The sequence below is a fragment of the Gorilla gorilla genome, chromosome 3, assembly GCF_029281585.2.
Source record: "Gorilla gorilla gorilla isolate KB3781 chromosome 3, NHGRI_mGorGor1-v2.1_pri, whole genome shotgun sequence".
Lineage (NCBI taxonomy): Eukaryota > Metazoa > Chordata > Mammalia > Primates > Hominidae > Gorilla > Gorilla gorilla.
The window spans coordinates 206,639,238-206,662,242 of record NC_073227.2 but is presented as its reverse complement, the minus strand read 5'-3'; the positions used below and the strand labels follow the sequence as shown (position 1 = coordinate 206,662,242).

The 23,005-nt window shown below is 39.5% G+C and overlaps 1 protein-coding gene across 20 annotated transcripts in view; it reads left to right on the top strand.

Annotated features, from left to right (window-relative positions):
- The window catches only part of SORBS2 (sorbin and SH3 domain containing 2), a 226,850-nt gene that overhangs the window by 128,664 nt on the left and 75,181 nt on the right, over window positions 1-23,005 (top strand). For 9 of the 20 annotated variants that reach the window (XM_055384910.2, XM_055384913.2, XM_055384912.2 and 6 more), the window contains 3 exons: window positions 4,718-4,744; window positions 4,993-5,117; window positions 21,489-21,627. In XM_055384910.2, the coding sequence (XP_055240885.2) occupies window positions 4,718-4,744; window positions 4,993-5,117; window positions 21,489-21,627 (291 nt within the window). Of the gene's footprint in view, window positions 1-4,717; window positions 4,745-4,992; window positions 5,118-5,899; window positions 6,542-17,542; window positions 18,017-21,488; window positions 21,628-23,005 lie in introns of all 20 variants that reach the window. The other 11 variants (XM_055384906.2, XM_055384907.2, XM_055384908.2 and 8 more) reach the window with 4 other exon arrangements.

Sequence of the window (23,005 nt, the reverse complement as noted above, 5' to 3'; positions counted from 1 at the left end):
TACAGATGTATTTACACTGGATACCATGAGAAACAGGAATGAAGGCAAGTAAGACAATAAACGTAAGAGTTCAGGGCCATCGTGTAATTGGAATGCCAATACCCTGAATGTCATTGACATTTCAACCAAATAGGATCTCAGCCCAACCTACTCAGACGTGAACCTTGACGCACGTGCCGGGGAACGCCGCACTGCTTCCACAGTGCCCATGTGGAGAGTCGAAACTGAACTACATGCAATTTCATATAACTCGACTTCATAGAAAAGATTTAATGCTTCGGAATTACAACAGCAAAAAGGAAAAAAAAAAACATTTCACACTTGAGGAATATGAAATAATCTTCAGTAATAACAATGTAGCTTTGGGCTATTTTAAGTTTTCTATCACTAGGCATAAGATTTCTAGAGAATGAAGTCCACTGAATTTTGGACATAATTGTTTAAAAAAACAGCCCTCTTTTGTGTCAATTAGACGTAAAGTAAGATCCCTTTTTCTTTTTCTTTTTTTTTTTTTTTTTTTTTTTGAGACGGGTGGGTCTTGCTCTGTGGCCCAGGCTGCAGTGCTGTGGCACGATCTTGGCTCACTGCAACCTCTGCCTCCCAGGTTCAAGCATTCTCCTGCCTTAGGCTCCTGAGTAGCTGAGATTACAGGTGACTGCCACCATGCCTGGCTAATTTTTGTATTTTTTTTTAGTAGAGACCTGGTTTCACCATGTTGGCCAGGCTGGTCTCAAACTCCTGACCTCAAGTGATCCGCCCACCTCAGCCTCCCAAAGTGCTGGGATTACAGGCCTGAGCCACCACACCTGGCCCCCTTTTTCAAAGAAGCTTCCATTACATTTTGGAATAAAGAAGTTAGCATTAATATGCACAACTGCATTCTATGTAGCTTTCATAAGAACTTATATGATACAGTGTCTTTATGTGAATCAAAAGGGAATTGATAAATATTTATTGCCTTCGATATTGTTAAAATACAACAGCCTTTATGTAAAACCTCCAGAAAAGGTCCCAAGCCATTTTCACTCCCTTCTCTGATCAGAGGGTCAATCTGAGTCACCACCTATTTGTCCCCTGAGTCAGTCTGTCTTTCTCTTTTCCTTTTATAAGAAGTAAATTTCCACTGGACAATCCATCAGAGCACACACGGATATTTTAAACCTATGCCAGAACCAAGACAATGACTATTGAGAAACAATTGAAAACATTTTACTTCACCAAAACCCCTTGGCAGCCTAAAGGAATGCTGCAGTATGGGGACCACTCCGCCAAGAGACAGGGTCTTGTCGATACCACCAGCATGTTTCATGCCCTTAAGAAAATTAGTCTGTCTAGATCTCATTTCCTTTCTTTCAAATGAAAAATTGTTTGTCATTTTCTTACCTCTCTGAAAGCTTAATCATTTACCCGACTCACAAGGATTTGTCAGAATAAATGAGAGTAAATGAAGAAAATAAATGGAAAGGGTTATAATTGTACATAGAAACACAGTAGGCACTCAATTAGTTGACCTGAATTGAATCAACATTTTAAAATAATTCTTAAAAAGCACTTGAGTCTTCTAAAGAAATGAGTTATAGGCATCGAAATAATAATTTTCAAGAAAAATATAGTGACAGTGTCAATAGAGCATATCAGTTAAAAGGGATTTAAGTAAAACCTGAGAGTAGAGATTACGATGTGACACGTATCACAAACACAGCTACACGAAAGCTGTCATGTTAGAATGATAACAGTGGAAAGGCCCATGGAGGGCATCCAGTTCCACCCCTGACATGGAACCGGGAATGTCTTGCACAAAATCTCAGACAGAGACTCACCAGTTTGTGCCTCGACACGAGGAAAAGGGCTGGTAAGAGCACGTGGAGCTCTTCATTCTTCAAGACCCTATTTGTTAAAATATTCACATGCAAAACAGCCAGGAAAGGGGAAAACTTACACCATTTAGTCATTCGTGGATTTTCAGTGAAGCAGTGACTGTCTACTAAAGAACACTAGAAATTAAGGACTCAGGCCCCTAGTCCTAGCTTTGTGTTTTTTTCACAAGTGAATGTGCACCAATAATGCTGCAGATCTGGGGAAATCCATTTTCCCCACACATCTGCCAAGCCATTTACCTGGGTGACTTTTTTTTTTTTCTAACCTATATTCTGTTTACTTGACGTGGATCCATGAAACTTTCTATTACCTGCTCCAAAGAACAGGTGTCCTCCCTCTCCTAGTCTTTCCTGCAGGGATAAAATAAAAGCAGGGCTATGCTAAAAAGTGTCCACATAGAAGACTATAATAAAAAAGCAAATCAGGACTGGGTGTTCCAAGTATCTGTAATTGGATTTATTTTAAAGAAAGAGAAATGAATGTACTTTAGTCTCCTTGAGAGACCACCCACTTCAAGGCAGACTTTAATCATCAACATAAGCTTTATTAAAATACAGGTTCATCCTGAAGTTCGAATCAGTGGCCATTTTCTCCTTTCTCTTAATTCTGCACACTCGTGTCCACTGTGCGATGCAAGACCCTTCAGAACAGCCCACCCCTCTTACTGTCTAATGTTTCCAGTGGCACAGGGACAGATTCATTTGGAAATGCCTGGGCCCAGGGTCCCAGGAAGAAACCCACAGTTGAGCCTGGAGTGACTGTCCTCTGATTCTCACACTTACCGTTTCCTGGGGCTCCTCATCTTCAACACGGTGACCAGTGTGAAGAAGCAGAGCCTGCCCCCTACAGACTATCAGTTAGAGGGAGTTTATTTCTAGCGTCCTTCAGACCCGCCCAGTACACCCTCTTCTTTCTCACCGCACCTGCACCCTTGCACCTCCAAGCCTCTGGCTCCCATTACCTCGTCCCCAGCGCTAACACACAGCCTTCTTTTTTATCTCAGTTTTACCAAACCAAGCATAAAAGAAACTCCCTATCCTCAAGAAAAAAATCAGAATATAATCATTGTTATTAATGCTCCTTCTCTTTTCATAAAGTAGCATTGGGCTATTTTATTGCTTTTTCCCAAATTCCAAAATTTGCTTTTCATTGTCCTCTCCCAAATCCCAAAATTTGTTCATTGTCCACAGTGGATGGCAGCCTCATGGTTATTAAATCTCTCTCCTGAGTGCCCTAAAGCAGAATTCTGATGATTGCTCTGTATTTTTTGCCAAACTGTATTTTTCTTTATCTTCATCATATAGCTGATTAAGAATTTCAATCATTTCTGCTTCCATCAAATCCTAGAAGAAGGGCCAGGCCCAGTGGCACATACCTGTAGTCCCAGCTAACCAACAGACTGAGGCTGTAGGATCTCTTGAGCCCACTATTTCGAGGACAGCCTGGACAAAATAGCAAGACCCCATCTTTAAAAAATAAAATAAAAATTAAAAAATTGGACAAATTCTAGAAGTAGGGTCCAATAAACATTTCATGCATAATTCTTCAAAGTAATTTTTCTCTATGGTACCCATTTTATTACTCCAATTTTAAATTCATTGGAGATAAAATCCATACCAAGTTATCAATGATCATAAAGAATGGGAATTCATTAGTCTTCTCTAGCTCACCTGAGCTGGAATCATTCTAATGTACTCTGTGCTGACTCACATTTGTGTTTCTTCCTTTGATTTGGAAAGAACCCATATCAAATATTTTATCTAAAAATCAGATGCTCGCATTTCTCAGCCCATTTTTATCATTCTAAATTCATGTGTTTAAACTTGAAAATAACTGTGCTGAAGCACTAAAAGAAAAACAAAGACTTTTCCAGCATGTAAAATTCCTGTTTTATGAATTGAAATGGGAATCTAATAATGGTCCTGGGGAACACATAGAAGGAATCCAGGACTGGACAGCAGGTTGGGCTAATGATCCAACCCCTAGGATCATCTCCAAAGTTAAAGCTTAATGAATCTAAGTAAAGTTGACCATGTGCTTTAATAAACCAGGCAACACAAGCTGATGACTTAAAATACACATGAGTTAAACGTGCAAACTGATTACCTCAAATGTGCATATAGAAGATTTTGGAATATATAACTTCAATAAAATTGATAACAAATATATCACTGATAACTTGCCAACTGCCTTACCAAAAGCAATTTATTAGTCCTGAAATTTATTTTCCACAGCTTACTAGCTGAAAGACAGTGGAACATATTGTAACAGTTTTTTCATATTTGAGTATAAAATGACTTTTATATTGCAATAGGAAAAAAACTCAGTCTCGAGAATAATTTGAAAATGTCACATGATATGGTAGACAGGTCCACAGTTTCTTAAGGTAAAAACAAATGCGAACTACAGAATACAGTTCTATAACACAGGAGTTAAATATGCTTATCAACAGCCGGGCATTGGAAGCTAAGGATCTGGCAGTTTGAGTTAGTGCTGTTTATAAACCAGATCTCTTTTGATCCTTTAATTTGATATTTAGAAATTCATATATTCATCTTTGCCATAATAAGATTAAAATTGCATGTTGCAACATTATTGAGGGGAAAAATGAGTGTTTACTATATAGATATTTATATATTATAGATATTTAATGAATGACATTCTAATTGAAGTAAAAATAAATGTACAAGCCTCCCTTTGGCATGTTTGACATACCCAGATTTTAAAACTGAAATAATGTTTGCAAAAACAATGCATATAGTTCTTTGCCATGTTATTTTTACTGGGTTGTTCATTTATTTCACCTTAGTCTTAATTTCAACATTTTTTTTTCTTTCAGGGCGTGATTCTCAGTCACCAGACTCAGGTACAGAAAAAATATTCTGAATAATTATTATATTATTTGTGACTTTTAGAAAACATATTCATAGCCACATTGCTGACTTCATGTTAAATTTAAATTTCATGTACTGTTATGCATATTAAATTAAACCTCTAGTAAGAACACTACAATTTTGGAAATAAAAATGATTTTGGAAATAAAAATAAATTTTATAAAAAATGTTTAAGTGAACGTAGACCTTTTTGTATCCAATTGTTTTCCCTTAATGAAAGCTTGGAGATCTTACAATGATGGCAATCAGGAGACACTGAACGGAGATGCTACATATTCCTCTCTTGCAGCAAAAGGTTTTAGAAGCGTTCGACCAAACCTACAAGATAAAAGATCACCAACTCAGGTAACCCTGCACACTCTTGGCTACTGCATTATTTTAAGGCATGATTATTAGACCACTGCTTACAGCCTCTTTCCTAATGTGCGTATTTCAATACATTTTATTTTTAATATGTTTTTGCTTTTGTATTTAGTTTGCTTGCCAGGTTTGTATTTACAACATGGAGAACAAATTTTAACAAACAAGCGTTTGGTTTTGTTTTGTTTCTGATTAAGCTTATCAAAGTATATCGTTTTTTAACATAATCTCTAGGATATATTCTAATTCTTTAAAAGCTGACAGCTGATGCTTTGGATTTAAACTGATGAGGTCAGCAATACATTATGTATTCAATAACTATGAGTATGCAACTATTATATTTACTAAAAGGGCTCTGTGTTGGAGATATTACTAAAATTGTGCCACAAGCATGAAAATTGTTATAAAACAATGCTATTAAATAAACTATATATATATGTCAAAGTCTAATAAAATATGCCAAGAGAACATATGTTCACTTTTAACATAATTTCCCTGAATGTAGATGGAGCAAATGTTATAATGTATTCTCTGGCAACACTTTTTTCCCCAAGGGCAAACATTGATAATAAACATAAGTGCATTCTAAATGGAATGAAAATGATCACTCAATCTAGCTAACAAAATGGATAGCATAATCAGAAGGTGTGGCATTGCTTTACTTCTGTAAAGGCAAGGTTGACACTGGTTTCTTTCATGACTAACTTGGACTTTCTCTGTTTTTCTTTCAACTTTATTTCTTTCTCTGGATCCCATTGTCAATTCAGGCACCCCCTCCACCAGAAAGAAAAGAGAGCTTTCATAGCTCTTTGATAACCAGTCACACAAAGGGTGTCATTTTAGACCAGTTAGTAACTAACACACAAATTCCCTCCAGTACAGAGTACTTTGCTAACAAAAAACCTCTTCAGGGAACTATGCATTCCAATGAAGATTCGAGGCAGACAATTGTATATTCTGAAGAATCTAACACAACCATGTCATATACACAAAAAATCACTAATCCACTACCAGCAGCTTCCAGCACGGATCCTGCACCATTCGCTAACATCAACAACCCAGTTCTACAAGAGGACTACAGGCAAGATTCTCAAACTCGGAGGATTTCTACCTTGAAACTAACCCATAACCAGGATCTAGGAAGTAGCAGCCCCATTAATACTCCACAGTTCTCCAAATCTGTCGAAGTACCATCATTTCTCAAAAGGCCCTGCTCACTGACCCCTAATCCAGTGCCTGAGACACACACAGCATCTCTTTCCATTCAGATAGCTCCCCTTTCAGGACAGGATCTTGAAAGCCACAAACAGCTACCTGAGCTTTCTCCAGAGACTGCAAAGATACCTCTTCAGCAAGAGAGACAAAAATCTGCAGTTGCAGCGGCCTCTCAGTCCTCAGACTGCAGAGTGGTACCTTAAGCTTCTCAGTCTCTTTGTATTAATACATGCGTATCGTAGAGACCCTAACTCCTTTGGTTTGGGCTTCTTATATGACCTAATGCTTTCTTAGTTTCCAAGCAGGAAGGGAAAGGAGAAAGAAACCATTTTCCAATTTAAAACCCTACTAAATTCATCAGCAAATGTCTAGGTATTTTTAAATGTAAATATGCATATACAGATCTTTCATCCAGAAATCATGTTCTAAATTTTTTTTTCTTCTAGATGTTCATGGGAAATCATTGAGGGGTCAGTTATCATTTAAGACATTGCAGACTACTTCAGGACTTAAAGCATGTTTAGGTTTCAAAGAAATATTTTTCATATTAGATCTTTTTGCACTTAGATTTACTTTATTTACATGTGTAAAACCTCTTCAGATAATTGTCAATTATAATTTGCTTTGGCAGGGAATAGTTATCTTAATTTTAAGCAATGTCTATTTCTTTGCAACTCAATATTCGTTTTCACTAAAACTTAATCAATTTATCATTTCAGAAAGTGTATTAGCCAACTTTTATTATCCAGACTTTCAGGAAGTAACACTTTCCATGTGTGTAGAATTCTCTCATAGCATCCTTCTGCTTACATGTATTAGTCTGTTAACAGGAGAAATGTGCTTCTCTTTTTGACTTCTCCATAGAACAATGTAGTGCTAAAAGCATAAACTTTAAGGATAAGCTGTAGATTTTAATCCAGGCGTCATTGACTATGTGATGAGACATTCATCTAAACTTTTCTGTGAGTCCGAACAAAGAAATGAGATTACTAATTAACCCTTAATTTATAGGTTATGGTAAGACTAGGGAATTACCATAGACCAGGCTAGAGCAAGCACTCAATGACAGCTGTTAATAAAAGATATAATAGTAGCAGCAACAGCGCTAGTGTTAATATTGAAAACACTGGTGCCTAAGTAAATAATTTGTATAATACTCCTTTTTGTATCTGTGTTAATAACGATCATCCAAAACATATCCTCGAGGAGATATACTTTTAAACTGTACAGAAAATCTCCAAAAGATAACTAATTGACACCAAGATCCCCCCACCCACTCATAAAGCAGACGAGCCTTAAACAGAAATGATTAAAGGACAAGCTGGTATTATCATACCTCTACTAAAATATCTTCTCCATCAGCCAATCAAGATGTGCAAAATTCATTCAGTAGAGCAATTTCTTCTAATTAAGGTAATATCTTCTGAAAGCACCTATGAAATCAGATGATAATAATAATAACAACATTAATAGGAGCTAACAAATATTAAGGCCTTGCTCTATGCAGGCACTGTTGCAGCTTGTTTATGTTTATTAATAATTTCCACAATATCATGGAGTAGGTATTACTACTGTCCTTATTTTATGGCTAAGGAAACTGAGGCACAGAAGTAAGTTGCTCCCCCAAGGTCATGCAGCTGGCAAAAGGCAGAAACAGGATACACACCCTGGCAGGCTGGCTGCAGGGCCACCACTCTGAAAGAGTGCTACTTCTCGTTGTGAAGTCGTTACTCAGCAGTGATGAGACACAGCGCCATGATGGTGGGAGCTGAGGCAGATGCATCTTGATTGGGTTCAGGAGTCCAGGAAGGTCGGAGGGAGCAAAATCCGTCTGTGACTGTACAGACAGGCCTGTGCCAGTGTCAGTGAGCAGACTCTCCAGTGTCCCACGATGGGCACGCCAGGAAACAGGTGTAGGAGAAGTCATAGGAACACATATCAGTCATTGGACTCATCCAACATGGTTTGCTTCTTCAGAATGGTTTTGTGATGTTTGAAAACAAGCTGATACCTTTCGTTTTGCATGGTTTTATCCAGGCTGCGCAGAGACGGTTAGTTTGATTATATTATCCCCAGGGTATCGACACCATCTAAAAGTTAAGATTTGAGATCCTGTCACTGCTATTTATTCAAGAAATATTTATTGGGTGCCTAACCTATGTCAAGTCTGTTCTAGTAACAGAGTTGGATTTGAAACCCTTCCTGCTTAAAATTTGTCTGTGTGTGGCAGGAGGAGCAAGCATTAATAAGAACTGGAGTAAATTACATATATTAGAAGATTATGGAAATGGAGTTATGCCATGCAAAGTAGAGATGTGGAGACCAGATATCATGTCAAGTATGGTAACTCAATATCAATAGACCTCACTGAAAAGAGAACAGCTTTGAAGGAGGAAGAATATTCTAGGCAGAGGGAATGTCTTATGTAAAGGCTTTGAGGTTGATCACGCTGGGGCTGTGGGAGGACCAGAAGGAAGCCTGAGGGAGGGAGAGGAAGGAAGTGAGGTGAGAGTGATAGGAAGTGAAGTCAGAGGTAACAAAGACCAGATGACAGGAGGCCTTATAAGCCATTGCAAGGATTTTGACATTTACTCTCAATAAAAACGGAGGTCACTGGAGGATGTTGAGGCTACCACCATTATTATTTCCCTTATATTTTAACAAAATCATTCTGGCAGCTCAGTGAAAAACGTACCATAGTGGGGCAAGGAGGAGATCAGGCAAACCAGTTAGGTAACTACTGCAGTCCTTTAGGTAAGAAATGATGGGGGCTCAAAGCAGGGGGCAGCAGAGGAGGTGGTGAGAAATCAGACTGTGAGAATGTATTTTGAAAGTCAAGCAAACAGGACTTCCTGGCAGATTGCATGTGGGATGTGAGGAAGAAAAAAGTCAAGGTTGACTCCAACTGGAAGATAGCATTGCCATCAGCTGAGACTGGACAGCTGTGGGTGGAGCAGGTTGGTGGAAACTTCCGAGGTTCCATTTGGGAAACAGGAAGTTTGAGGCATTTCTTAGACACCCACATTAAGTGGTCAAGTGAGCATTTGGATGTAAGAGCCTGTACTTCAGGGGAAAGGTCCTGGTTGGGGATATCAGCCATTGGCTAGTCGATGGGTTTTGTGGCCATGAGACAGAGTGAGATCACCAGGGGAAGGACAGAGAAAAGGGGAGGACCAAGAGTTGAGCCTGAGTGAATCTCAACATTAAGAGGAAGAAGCAGTGGAGGAGACTGAAAGCAGTGTCCTCTAAGGGAGGAGGAAATCTGGGAAAATGTGGCATCCTAAAAGCCATGTGAGGAAAATGTGTGGAAAGAAAGGGATGGTTCACCGCACAAATGCTGTTGATGAGACAGGTTTGAAATGAAATCTGAAAACTTACCATTGATTCCATAGTGGGGAAGGAGGCTTTCTTGGAGTGGGTATGAGAGAGACTGGGAAGAAAGTGCCTGGGCAGTCAGCTGTTTCAAGATCTTATTAACATAAAACCATTCATCTAGTTATTCACCCTCCCCGAGCAGCAGTTTTCTCATCTATAAAACAGGGACAATGATAGCAACCATTCATAGAACTGCTGGGAGGTTTGAGTAAGGCATGTAAGGATCTTGGCATGGCGCCTGCTTCGTGGTAATTCTTCAACATACAGTAGCTGTCATCATCATTAAATAATATTTTTCCAAATTATGCATCTGATTGGGAAAAAGAAATATATTATTTTCAACAATACTTCATTTTTTTTACTGGTAGGTAAAAGTTTATTTCAACAGACTTTCAGTTTGTTCCAAAATAGTGTGTCCTCTTTTCTAAGGCTTTATAAAAAAGGTAGCATGAAGCTGTTGCAGTTTTTATTCTCTGTTTAAAATTTTGGTAAGAACATTTAACATGAGATCTGCCTTCTTAACAAATTTGTAAGTGTGCAATGCACTATTGTTAACTGTAGGCAGCATGCTGTGCAGCAGATCTCTAGAATTTATTCATCTTGCATAACTAAAACTTTATGCCCACTGAATAGCAACTCATATCCCCCTTCCCCAAGCCCCTGGCAACCACCAGTCTACTCTCTGCTCAGATATTTGTCCTTCTGAGACAGGCCTTCACTTGGTATAAGGTCCTCCAGATTGCTCCATGTTACAGCATGTGGCAGGACATCCATCTTTTTTAAGGCTGAATGGTATTCTAGTAGGCGTATACACCACTTTGTCTGTATCTATTTATCCATCAATGGACATTTGGTTTGTTTCTACATCTTGATGATTGTGATATGCTTCATTTTTAAGTCTCATTTTCCATGCAGTGACCTTTCACAATGGTGACCTTTCCATTTTAAACACTTGCACTCCGCATTCTGGCAAGTCTCAGCCAATGCCAAGCACTGTAAGCTATACACCGTGAGTCAGCCAAATATGTGCTCCATTATAAAGAATTAGGCTCCCAGGAATTAGCAGGCTCAAGCAATAAAAGTACACTAAGATGTGAAAAGTACATTTCAGTGTTTCAGAAGTTTTATTTACATAGTTTTGTTATTATTAAAGTCTGATCATTAATTTAAGAAGAAAACTACAGGTCACTGTTAGAAATTCTCTTCATATTTGACAATTTTTCATAGTATTTTCTAAACAGCATGTGCTTTAATTGACCTCCTACAAACAGACCAGAAATGAGGCATGTTATCCTTCTGTTACTGTGTGATCAGATATCCTGTTGCTAAAAATGTCACATTGTTCTCAATGTCAAGTAAGTGAAGGTATAAGCCAGAAGCTTTCGAAAGCCAGCAAAAAGCTACACCCCCAAACAGTTTCTATGGCATCTGTGCTATGTTCCTTGCTTCAGGAAGATAAGCTTGTCCTGTCCGTTATGAAACAACATAATCAACCATTTGCCAAAGCCTCACCTTCACAGCTGCCACTGCACATATGCTGGGGACTCACAGGGGAACTTGCCTGACTGTCATGTAGAAGGGAGAGGAAACTCATTTCTTTTGCTCCATGGGATCAGTATGTAGATACTAAGGAGGACAGAGTAATGCAGACATGTCAGCAGTGTGGGATAATAGGTGCAGAACTGCAGAACGCACTTTCTGGAACATTGCTATCAAGACCGGCCCCAATCATTGATGTCTTCCATTAGTGTGGCTTCCTTTCTGTGGGCTCGTAATGCTATCAGTTGATCAGGTCTTTGGCAGTTTCTCCATTTGATGTCTGTGCATGCGCATGCATATGCATGTATTTAAATAATTGAACATTAGAGAATACTTGGGAGCCCAACATGAGTTTACAAATAAAACATCCTCTTCAACATCTCCCAATAGATGGGCATCCAGCCTTTCCTGAATACACTTAATGAAGAGCTCAGTTACATTCCAAGGCAGCAATCCAGTGCTTGGCCATTTCTGAGATCAAATTATTGGAAAGAATTTCTAATACCACGTCATGATCTGCCTTCCTTAACTTCTGCATGGTTATCCACAGAGCAAAAGAGACGGAATGTTCTTCCACCTATATCTGACAGTGTTCACGTGATCCTTCTCTTCCCTACCCTGCTACTGGCTTTGTGCAGAGCGTTCCTGTTCCTTCCCAGCATTTTAATTTTGTAAAACATGATTCTCCTTTTTTTGAGAGCTATTACAGCACACCAGGCACTGTGCTAAGCACTTTACATTGCCCTACTTAATTGTTACAGGCTTTAAGAGATGGGTTTTATCCATGCCTATATTTTACACATGAAGGAACTGAGGCCAAGGAAATTAAACAACTTGCCCAAGTCTGTCTGACTCAAGATCCACAGCTCAGCCACTAGCCTCTGCTACCTCTATGCTCTCACACAAGCTGATTTTTAAATCTCATATTTTGGTAATGTTCTTAAAATACGACACTTTCCCAGATGCAAAACCATATTCCCGATCTGAATACCACAGAGTACAGTAGAAATATTTACTCCCCTGATTCAGATGCCACATGCTGTCAGTGTGCCCAATCTGTGTGACAATTTTAGATCACTTGTCACCCAGGTCTTGGGTGGGGAGTGTATGGTTAAAATAATTTTTATTATGAGGCTGTCAGGCAATCTCACATCATTACAATGCAGGCAATACAGCCAGGCCTTAGGGAAACGGGGCAATGGCCAGGCAGCTACCCTCCGTCCTTCTCAGTCGTAGGAACTGCATAGTTCCCTGTCTCTCTCTTAGTTTCTGCTCTGTCGTTACTTCAAGTTGCCCATGGGTTTCCATGATACCCTCTGACTCCTTGCATTTGGGTACCCGACAGCTACCTGAGGGGCATTCAGTGTCATGTAATTCAAATTCCCAGGAGGGAGATAGGACCCCACTGGCCCAGCATAGTCCAGTCACTCCCCCTTCCTAATCATCTGTGGCCAGCAAAATGATGATCCAGCAACAGACACAGCTGCCAGGCAGGTCTCCTCATACCACCAGGACAGGCCATGAAAAGAGGGGGCACATTGTCCCTAAAGGATGTGGGGATGGGAGGTAAAGATTGGTTTTTTTTAAACCCCTTCCAGCCGGGCACGGTGGCTCATGCTTGTAATCCCAGCACTTTTGGAGGTGGAGAGCAAGACTCCAAAAAAAAAAAAAAAAAAACCCTTCCTAGATATTTTCTTTTCAAGTAAATTACTATCATTGGAAAAAAGAGAACAAAAGCCTGTCAGATTTCTTTGCTTGACATTTAATATATATTCCTTACGTTCCTTGAGAAATGAGGCCTAGAAGCTCAATGACTAAAGGTGTTAAGAGAGAGATGTTAGGATCCTCGACCTCAGGGCCACATCAAGCCAACTGGAACCTGAAGTGGAAGGAAATTCTGTGCTCCCTTATGCCTGTTTTCATATATTGGGAATGAGCTTTTTCCTAGAATGTTTAAGTCATTAGAATTTTTTTGAAAAGTTGAAACACACGTTTATTAACACTCACACATTATTTTAAGCTTAAGTATTTTATTTAAAGCAAAATAAACCTTTTTTTTTTTTAATTGGAGACAGAGTCTTGCTCTGTCACCCAGGCTGGAGTGCGGTGGTGTGATCTCGGCCCACTGCAACCTCCGCCTCCCAGATTCAAGCAATTCTCCTGCCTCAGCCTCCCGAGTAGCTGGGATTACAGGCCTCTGCCATCACACCTGGCTAATTTTTGTATTTTTAGTAGAGACGGGGTTTCACCATGTTGTCCAGGCTGGTCTTGAACTCCTGACCTCAAGTGATCCGCCCGCCTCAGCCTCCCAAAGTGCTGGGATTACAGGTGTGAGCCACTGCGCTTGCCCTATTACATGTTTACTTCACCTTAAATTAATTACAAATTATTTAAGATTGCCATCAGTTAATTGGAAATTGTCAAACATGTCTATTCTCTCAACTAAAACTGAAATAAGCAAAAATATAGATTTTGAAAATATTATTGTTAAATTTTCTTGCATTAAGAACTCCAGACCCAGACTCTCTTTTCCTATGGCTTGGCATGCACTGGTCTTCATTTATATTTTTGACATTTTTGTTCAGTATGGGCTATTTTTTCTTTTTTGCATTGATCTTGATTTTCTTTCAAAGATTGTATTGAAACAGAATTTATCTCAATTACTGAGTTTTTTGTCACTCTTTAAGTTTTGCACCCCAACAAGCACTTTCCCCTCCTCTCCTGAGGCCTGGCCATGCACTCCTTCACATCCCTGCTCCACAGCTACCCTCTTCCACCTCCAGCTTCCACATCTGCTGTGTCAGCAAGTGACAGCTTAGGGGCTTATGACTATAGATGTGTTGTCACTGAGCTTATGAGCGAACTAAAGATCATATTACCCATGACTATGGTGGTTTTAGAGACAGTAAGCTTTAATTTTCAGCGTGTTTCAAGGCAAAGGATATGGGTCAATGACGCCCGCCTTGAGGGGGAACATGACTTCCGCATTCTGCCATCGGTCCCATCATTCATTCCCTGTCATCCAACACGGGCTTGATTTGCACATCATGGATACTTTCCTGGCCCATGATGGGCACTTGAGTTTGCAATGCCTTCATCCAACTCAATACACTTTTTCCACTGCTGAAGCTCACCCTCCCTTGAATCTCTGTGCCCCTTCATTCCTCAGGAGCTCCAGTGTTGATTGGTGAGCACTCTCATCCACAGGCTCTCTTTAGCATTCTGGGTTGGAGTCATTTGGACGAAGAAGCTCAGTGCTAGTTTGAGTAAGCAGGTGCTCTCTCTTGGTATATGAAGCATAGTAAGGTTTAAGCACCGTCCCTGTCCTTTGCAGAAGACCAGGCAGCCCCTGGCTGCTAGCTGGTGTTTCTCATTACCCTCTTCCTGCTAGCTCAAGGGTTGGGGAAAGAAAAAACAATTTATACTCACAAAAAGTTGGTGACCCTTGATCCCTATTCAAACACCTTAGTCTTCCATGGTCTTGAAAAGAAGGAGACCTAAAACAATCAGGATGATTACCTGCAGTCATCTACTTGCCACTCACAAAGTAAGAAAAAAATACGCTTGTTTAAAGCCAGTTTTCCCTATTTTCAAGGTAGTCCAGATTGGGAAAATACTGCCTTCTTCCCCTTTCATGCCTTTCCTGCTGCTCTTCTGATTTTCCTCAGGAGAAACACGTGTAACATGGTCTTTCTCTCCCCCTGGGTCTACAGGGTATATTCCATTCATGTGGAGATTGGGGTCTTGTCAAAGCCTTTTTGTGGGTGACCAGTATAACTGTTGAATTATTGAGTTTTATCTGTAGAAATTTAAGTGTGATATGACTCACCACGAGGCATTTCATGCCTTACACTCACAAACACACACACGCACATACACACCCATACACACACGTGCATTAAAAGACTCAAAACCAGGAGCATGTCGGGAGGTGGTGAAAGAAATTCGAAAGGTGGAATAATTTTGTTTTCTGTGGACATTCTATTTGGAAGAACAATTGAATGGATAAGGACCATCTCCAGACACAGTGCTATGCAAACTAATGATCATATTACCTGTGACAATGGTGATTTTAGAATACGCTTTAGCTTTTGACATGTTTCAAGTCATAGGATATGGACAAGTCAGCCCAATGGGAGTTAAAGTCATTAGATTTTTTTCTTTTAATTTGAAAGGGAAAAGTCTCATGAGCAGATAACTCAAATCCTTTTGTATGATTTGTATTATTTCATAGTTTTCATTTAGCATAAATAAAACTAAAAAGAGATTCGTATTACGTGGAAACATCCTTAGTAAAACTGCATTATTAGGGGAAATTTCATTGATGCTATCCAAAGACTGCTTTATACTGAATTACATTCAGACTTATAGCAACATTTTAATACATTAAGTTAGAATTATGATAATTTCATAATATTATAGTTTCACCTCCAATAAGATTGCAATTATTATAAACACTCAGTAATAATAAGGATGCATCCCCACCAAAACATTTTAAGTTCTGGGTAACTGAGATTTCTGTCAGTTATTTCTAGAGATTTAAACAACCATGAGCAGTAAAATATATATTATATATATGTGTGTGTATATATATATATTTATATACGTATATATACTTATATATAGTATATATATAGTATATACGTATAAGTATATATACGTATATATACTTATATATAGTGTATATATATAGTATATATACGTATATATACATATATATACTATATATACATATATAGTATATATGTATATATATACTATATATGTATATATAGTATATATATGTATATATATATATCACATTTAAAATGACTATGTTTAAACAAGAAAAAAAATCATATTAAGTAAGATTAGGACAAGAAAATCTGTCTTTTTATCCAAGGTTGGGGTTTCTTAACCCGTTAGATTAAGGTTATGCTTTAGAGTGTCTCTGTCCCCCTGAAGTTTATGCAGAACTTTCTGTACGTATGAATTTGTGCATTTCCCCAAAAGAAGGATCAGTCACATTTATCAGATTTCTAAGGCACCTATGATTCAGAGAGACCTTTTTATATGATGGATTTTTTAAAAGTATTCAAGTAAAAGTCTGAGAAAAAAAATTATTGCAACCTTTTTATTATGCTAACAACGTGCATGACATCAGCCATTATGAAAATTATGGCTGCCAAAGAACACCAAATTGTATAACTTAAACATTTACTAGGCAATATTTCTAAGTGTAAACAGTTCTCCTTCATTCATTTCCCATCTTTGTACTAATATCTCACAATACCTCTGGCCATCTATCTTAAAACCATTTCCTCTCCCAAACATCCCCTCCAAAAAGTATCTATTCTGAAAGGTAGAAAAAATAAGTAAGAAAAGTTGCTTCAGAGTTTTATTCACTTATGTTGAATTGAGTGCTTATCATCCTATTTGTCACGTGTGGTCAAACGTCATCCAGGCTACCACAGGTGGTTGTAAAATTTCAAATGGTCATCTTCTGTCTTCCTCCTACAGAGCATCCCTTCGCTATGTTTAGCCTCTTGGGCTATGTATAGCCTTGGAGCTGTTAAATCTTTTATTTTTCCTTCAGTTTCTTTCTCCTTTACCTAAGATTTAGTGCCAACCATAGTTCTAACTAACTAGGGTACATTCTAACTATTATCAGTGGCTGGTTTTCATTTTCACACATGGTACCTCTATTTGCATTGCTAGGATATTTTAAAGTCCAATTCTTTTCGTATTTTGTAGTGAAATCAAAGGACAGATTTAATTAGTGGAAAGGAAATAAAACATCTTTTCCATTTATCTTTTCCACTTAGTCGTGTTTAGTATTATCAGTGTTTAGATTCATAAACTAGGAAAAAATAAGACAAACGGATTTATGTTTTGGGGACATTTTGGCAAGGGGGAGGCAATTATGCTATTAGATTTTTCTAGTGAAGGACAAACCAATTCTGCTGACCGATAGTCTGATATCTTATCATTGTCACAAATACAAAAACTAAAACTCCTGAGTAAACAGTTTCATTATGCCAACACTCTCAAGCCCCTACCCAGAATTACATTGCAGTGCTGTGTGAAAACCGGCCTTGTTTCAAAACACACCGACTGGATTCACTTTCTTCCTGTTTTCACACTTTTTCTGCACTGTGTGGTTGGCACCTAACCCATCTGAATGTAACTCCTTAAAGTGCTTGCAAATAAAACCGATGCTTTGCCTTCTCTGCCACATTGCAAAAAGAGGTACTTTTGTTAATTGGATAATTTATCTCTTATTATTTTTTCCTCGTACTCAGCTTGGAAATCAGAACTTACCTGCCAGTGTGTTGGAGGTAAATGCTTCACAGACACACAGACAAACCACACCAGAAGCCTCTCCTCCGTGCCCTCCTTCCGTGGTACCTTTGAACCGAGCCACTTTCTCACCAGGCAGTGGCACCAGCTCAACATCACTCAGCCTTCCGCCCCCTGATGGTGTGGGGTCTTCACGCCTGCATAATCCCCAGAGCCTTTCCCATTGCTTATACAAACACCTGCTCCCAGCTCCAGAAAGCCTCATCCACAGCCACGACACAGGCTTTCTGACAACAGACTCCTCCCTGGCCGAGCACTCCTCCCGCTCAGAGAGTGAGTCCTCCACAGCCATGCTGGAGGAGCTGCAGATTGGTGACTCTGACACCACTGGCCGTTCTGAGACACCCTCCCCCACCTGGGGTCAGAGGTCTGCTGTGACAGATGGCACCACCTTAACCACCCCTGCGGCCACTCATGTAATTATTCTGCCTTTCTTTGCCTCCACCGTTTCCTTAAAAGGACTGATTTGTTGTGCCATCTCATTTTTCGGCTGACATTTTTATTTGCATAGGTGTTGATTCCCAAACCAATTCTATGCCATCTGTCAGGGAAATCATTAGTCATCCTATAAGCTTGCTTAAGGCTGAAAAAGTCACTTCATTCTCTTCATTCATTTTAGAATTACTTACAGTTACTCTAAAATAGTTACTTACGGTTTCCCGTGTTACTGTAGCTGATAAGTTCTACAGTGATTTGCCTTATTAGCTAAGTATACATCACAATATGTTATGATCATAAAGTCTAAAATTTTTCAAAAAATTTTAACCCAGTATTAATACGTTAGCAGTTTTTCTCACAGACTCACATTAATGTGTCCTGTGTGACTCTTTCCTATATCCTTGTTTCTCACATAAATGATTACTGACTGCATGAGGCTAATTTTTCTTGCTCCTCCTTCTCTAACAGCTACAACTTTTGAACTCATCTATTGTCCAGGAGTGAATGATGTCGATAATCTTATCTACCTTTCAGAAATTTAGCTGTACGATTTTTAAAAATTATTCTTCCTGAGCCATTTCAGGACAGAAATTTATGAATACGTTTTTTTATTTTGTTTATCGATAATTTGTCTTTCATTTATAGCAATATATACATCTTTTCCATACATATACTATTTAAATATATCTATGTGATAAGCAATCCCTAATAAATGATCTGTGAATGGCTAAAATGTTTCAAAATTTTATGGCACAGATTCTATATTGCATATAATGTCTAAGTAATGGCTTCCATTTAAGAGACACATAGCTTCAGGCAAAAAAATCGGATTTTTTTAATTGATATTATAATGAAGTTCCGAATAAGCACTGTCATAGACAAAATTTTATTTGTGCTACATAGTTTTATGTTCTATCAAGCTGATAAGTCTGCAAATTTTATGCGCAGAGAAATGTTATAATAAGCCATATGTTTTTTAAGACACTACAATTTACATAAAGTAAAAGATGCTTTTTTTGGTAATGGGATTTGGTATTCCCCCAATGGCTGTGTCTAACACTTTGCATTCAAATGCTCCATTCAGAGACTGGCTACAGAAGGAGCCTCATTTTCCAGGCCTAACCCCATAGCGAGTCCCTCCCTGCCACAGAGGACCAGCCCAACTACGGGCACCAGGAGCACAGCAGGTGTGGGTTCCTCCCATGCCCTACTGTGCTTCAATGGTTCTTAGCTTTTAAAACTTTACCAGGACCTTTAACCAAAAAAAGAAGGCAGTGAGAGGGTATCAATCTACCAACTAACCTGTTCAATTTTCTGTTTTTAAGACTTTACAGGAGACTAACTGTCTTATATACAGTCTTGTGGGCACGAGCAGAGCTACTTGTAAGAGAAATTAATTGCAATTATCAGTTTAAAATTGCAAATAGATTATTCATGACATGTTTTTCCTAATAATGAATTCACTATAACAATACAGTATTTTCTAAAATGCTAATGATAGTATTTTAGTCATAAAATCCTGATTGGTTGAACACAATAAAAGAATAAATCTAGGCCGGACGCGGTGGCTCACGCCTGTAATCCCAGCACTTTGGGAGGCCGAGGTGGGTGGATCACGAGGTCAGGAGATCAAGACCATCCTGGCTAACGTGGTGAAACCCCGTCTCTACTAAAAAACGCAAAAAATTAGCCGGGCGTGGTAGTGGGCATCTGTAGTCCCAGCTACTCGGGAGGCTGAGGCAGGAGAATGGCGTGAACCCAGGAGGCGGAGCTTGCAGTGAGCCGAGATCGCGCCACTGCACTCCAGCCTGGGCGACAGAGCGAGACTCCATCTCAAAAAAAAAAAAAGAATAAATCTACTCTCAGTGTTTACTTTTTTAACCCCTAGTCAATATTATTGAAACCATCAAAATAGGATTCAGAGCAAGTTTGTAAGTTTAGCAATATAGTTAACCTGATGGTTTTTAATAAGAAGGATTCTTCAGCTTTTAACATTAATTATAACATGTTATAATAGTATTACAATGATATTGACAAAGATCCACCAAACTTAACTTGGGCAAGGAGGTGAAAGTGTTCTCAAATCATTCATCAGAGGTACATAAAAGCTCTGAAGATTTGGGCAGGCCTGTGCCTCACAGTTATTTGAACGTCCAGCCCTCTCCAGGGAGCAGGTCCTCAAGATGTGGCTGGTTATGATATGAGTGTAATTTTTCTAACAGCTTAGAGAATTATTTAATCAATAAGCACAAGGCTTGTAATGAAATGTTTATTGATTTGGGGACATAAGTGGTATGGTTATACAGTAATGAAATTAGACTTATTCTAGGTCATTTGAAAACCCATTTGCTTTAAAGTGAAATCATAGAAATACACAGTTACTATATCTATGTTTCAAGCCTGTGGAATAGAAGTTTGTTTTGTTTTAAAATAAGTAGAAAAGTTTCACAAATTATGCTTCTTTATCTGTGTGCCTATGTGTGTTGTGTGTATTTAGCTATAATTTTAACTAAATGTTCTTACTAATGTTTGATCTTATTTGCATGCATTGTGTGCGCCCTGTAATGATCAGTACTGTGCTGTGGGTAGACAGGCATGCTTAATAGTCCTGAGCTCGATATCTGTGAACTAAGCCGATTCAGTTGCATCAGAATAGATACCTATTGAACATCTACTCTGTCATCAGCACTAGGCTGCATGTTATACAAAATATTAAAGAAGCATATATATGACCATCTTCAACAAGAAGCTTGAGATACCATTGGGGATATAAAATAGATACGGAACAATCAAAACAATGAATAATTAAGAAATCAAACAGAGATTCATGAAGTGCTCAATGAGGCTGAAGTAGGGAGAAGCCAGTGGTTGAACATGTCTCTCTGATCCTTTACCAGGTATTTGATCCTTCTAGAATAGGTTGCTTCATGATATATACATCCAAACAACTAGGTTCCTTATGTTATTCACCAGCTCTGGAAACATTCATTCACTAGAAGATATCCCTGACTAAGTCTGAGAACCAATCCCTTGCCTCATGTCAAAGGACGTCCACGTCAATGCTGCATGCGGAACAGCACGACCGTGTTCTGACTGCTGACGTTACGACTGTCAGAGCAAAGTCGTCCTCCACATTTACTTGGTACTGACTCCTACTGATACCATTGGGCACCTCTGTTGGCAGAGTGGCATGCCCGCTAGTCAGCCACTTTCATTCTTCCTAACCACTCCCTGGGCCCTCAGATACACAAGAGAGTGATTTTCAGAAATAAGGGAAGAGAGAGAAGGCAAAGAATGTAGCATGCCCTCTGACATCAGTTTTCAAAATAAATAAGAGCTTGGCAGCTGATTACTGCCGTGTGATTGGAAGTCTTTTATTATCACCTAATGGAATGATGTTTACAAAGAACTATGTGCTAATTTAACTCGATGCCTTTGCACTTTTCTCAGAGCCAGATAACAGTGAATGGAAACTCAGGAGGTGCCGTGAGTCCCATGAGTTACTATCAGAGGCCGTTTTCCCCCTCGGCATATTCTCTCCCAGCCTCACTCAACTCCAGCATTGTCATGCAGCATGGCACATCCCTCGGTAAGTAATTTACTCACCGTGATTTCCATGGCAACCTCAATGCGGCAAGTACAACCACAGGAGAAAGATATGCGGCATCAAGGTGAGGCGGGAGCGCTCAGCACTCCGCTATTTCATGACCCTATCCCCAGGGAGAAACTGGGGCAGAGGCCCCAACATGGGAGGAAATGGGCACCATGCTATTCCAAGACCATGTCTCCACCTGTGTCTGAGCCTGGTGTGGGCACTTAGATGTCTGAGGTGGTGGAGTAGAAAGAAAAAGAAGATGGCTACTTAGGGCAAGGGGGTTCATGCCACTGGAGGACATGAATGCAGGTTTTCCACTAAGGCAGCTTGTTCGGATTTGGAAGAGCTTCCACCACGGACTATTTCCTGGGGTCTATATAAGGGAGAATCGTTTGACAGTTAAAACAGTGTAACAGGAGGACAGGCTGTCCCACAAAGCAGGGACGCAGTCATCTAATGGCTCACACAAGGAGAAAACCACCATTCAAACCAAGGCTGGAAGACCTGCAGTCAGGGATATGGTAGCAGGAAGCCACACAAGAGAAACTTAAGTGTTCCCTTAAATGAAGGTTCTGTCATTGTATAGAGCAATCGTTCTCAACCCTCTGAGGACTAGGAATTCAGTGAAAGATAGAGCTGTCCTCCAGAAAACAAATGGACATATGGACGTTCATAAAAAATTGTAAGCAGATAATTTCCTGGGGCTCATGGACTTTTTGTGGCCTCCTGAGAAAGAAGCTTTGCTGTACAGTGATAGAAATGCTCTTACATGGTAAAGTATATTCGGATAGTTCAGAAAATAATGTGATAAATACTTTTTTTTTTTTTTTTCCGAGATGGAGTCTCACTCTGTCGCCCAGGCTGGAGTGCAATGGGGCAATCTCGTCTCACTGCAACCTCTGCCTCCTGGGTTCAAGTGATGCTCCTGCCTCGGCCTCCTGAGTAGCTGGGATTACAGGTGCCTGCCACCACACCCAGCTAATTTTGTATTTTTAGTACAGACAGGGGGTTTCACCATGTTGGCCAGGTTGGTCTCGAACTCCTGACCTCAGGTGATCCACCTGCCTCGACCTCCGAAAGTGCTGGGATTACAGGCATGAGCCGCCGTGCCCAGCCCATAAATATTTCTTAGTTTGTAAAAATGTAACTTAAAAACCTAAAATATCAAAAAAAAATACGAAATTGAACTATCATAGGAATTCAGGCTGAACAAGTTTCCATGATGTCGACTCACTAGGAAGCTTCTAGGACAGCAGGGAGCAGAGGGGAATTCTCAGGACAGCGGCACCATCCTGCACCTCCCAGAAAAGGAGAGGACCGGTCCTCTGGCCACAGGGGCCAGCACCAGGGGGAAAGAAACTAAAACCCGGGA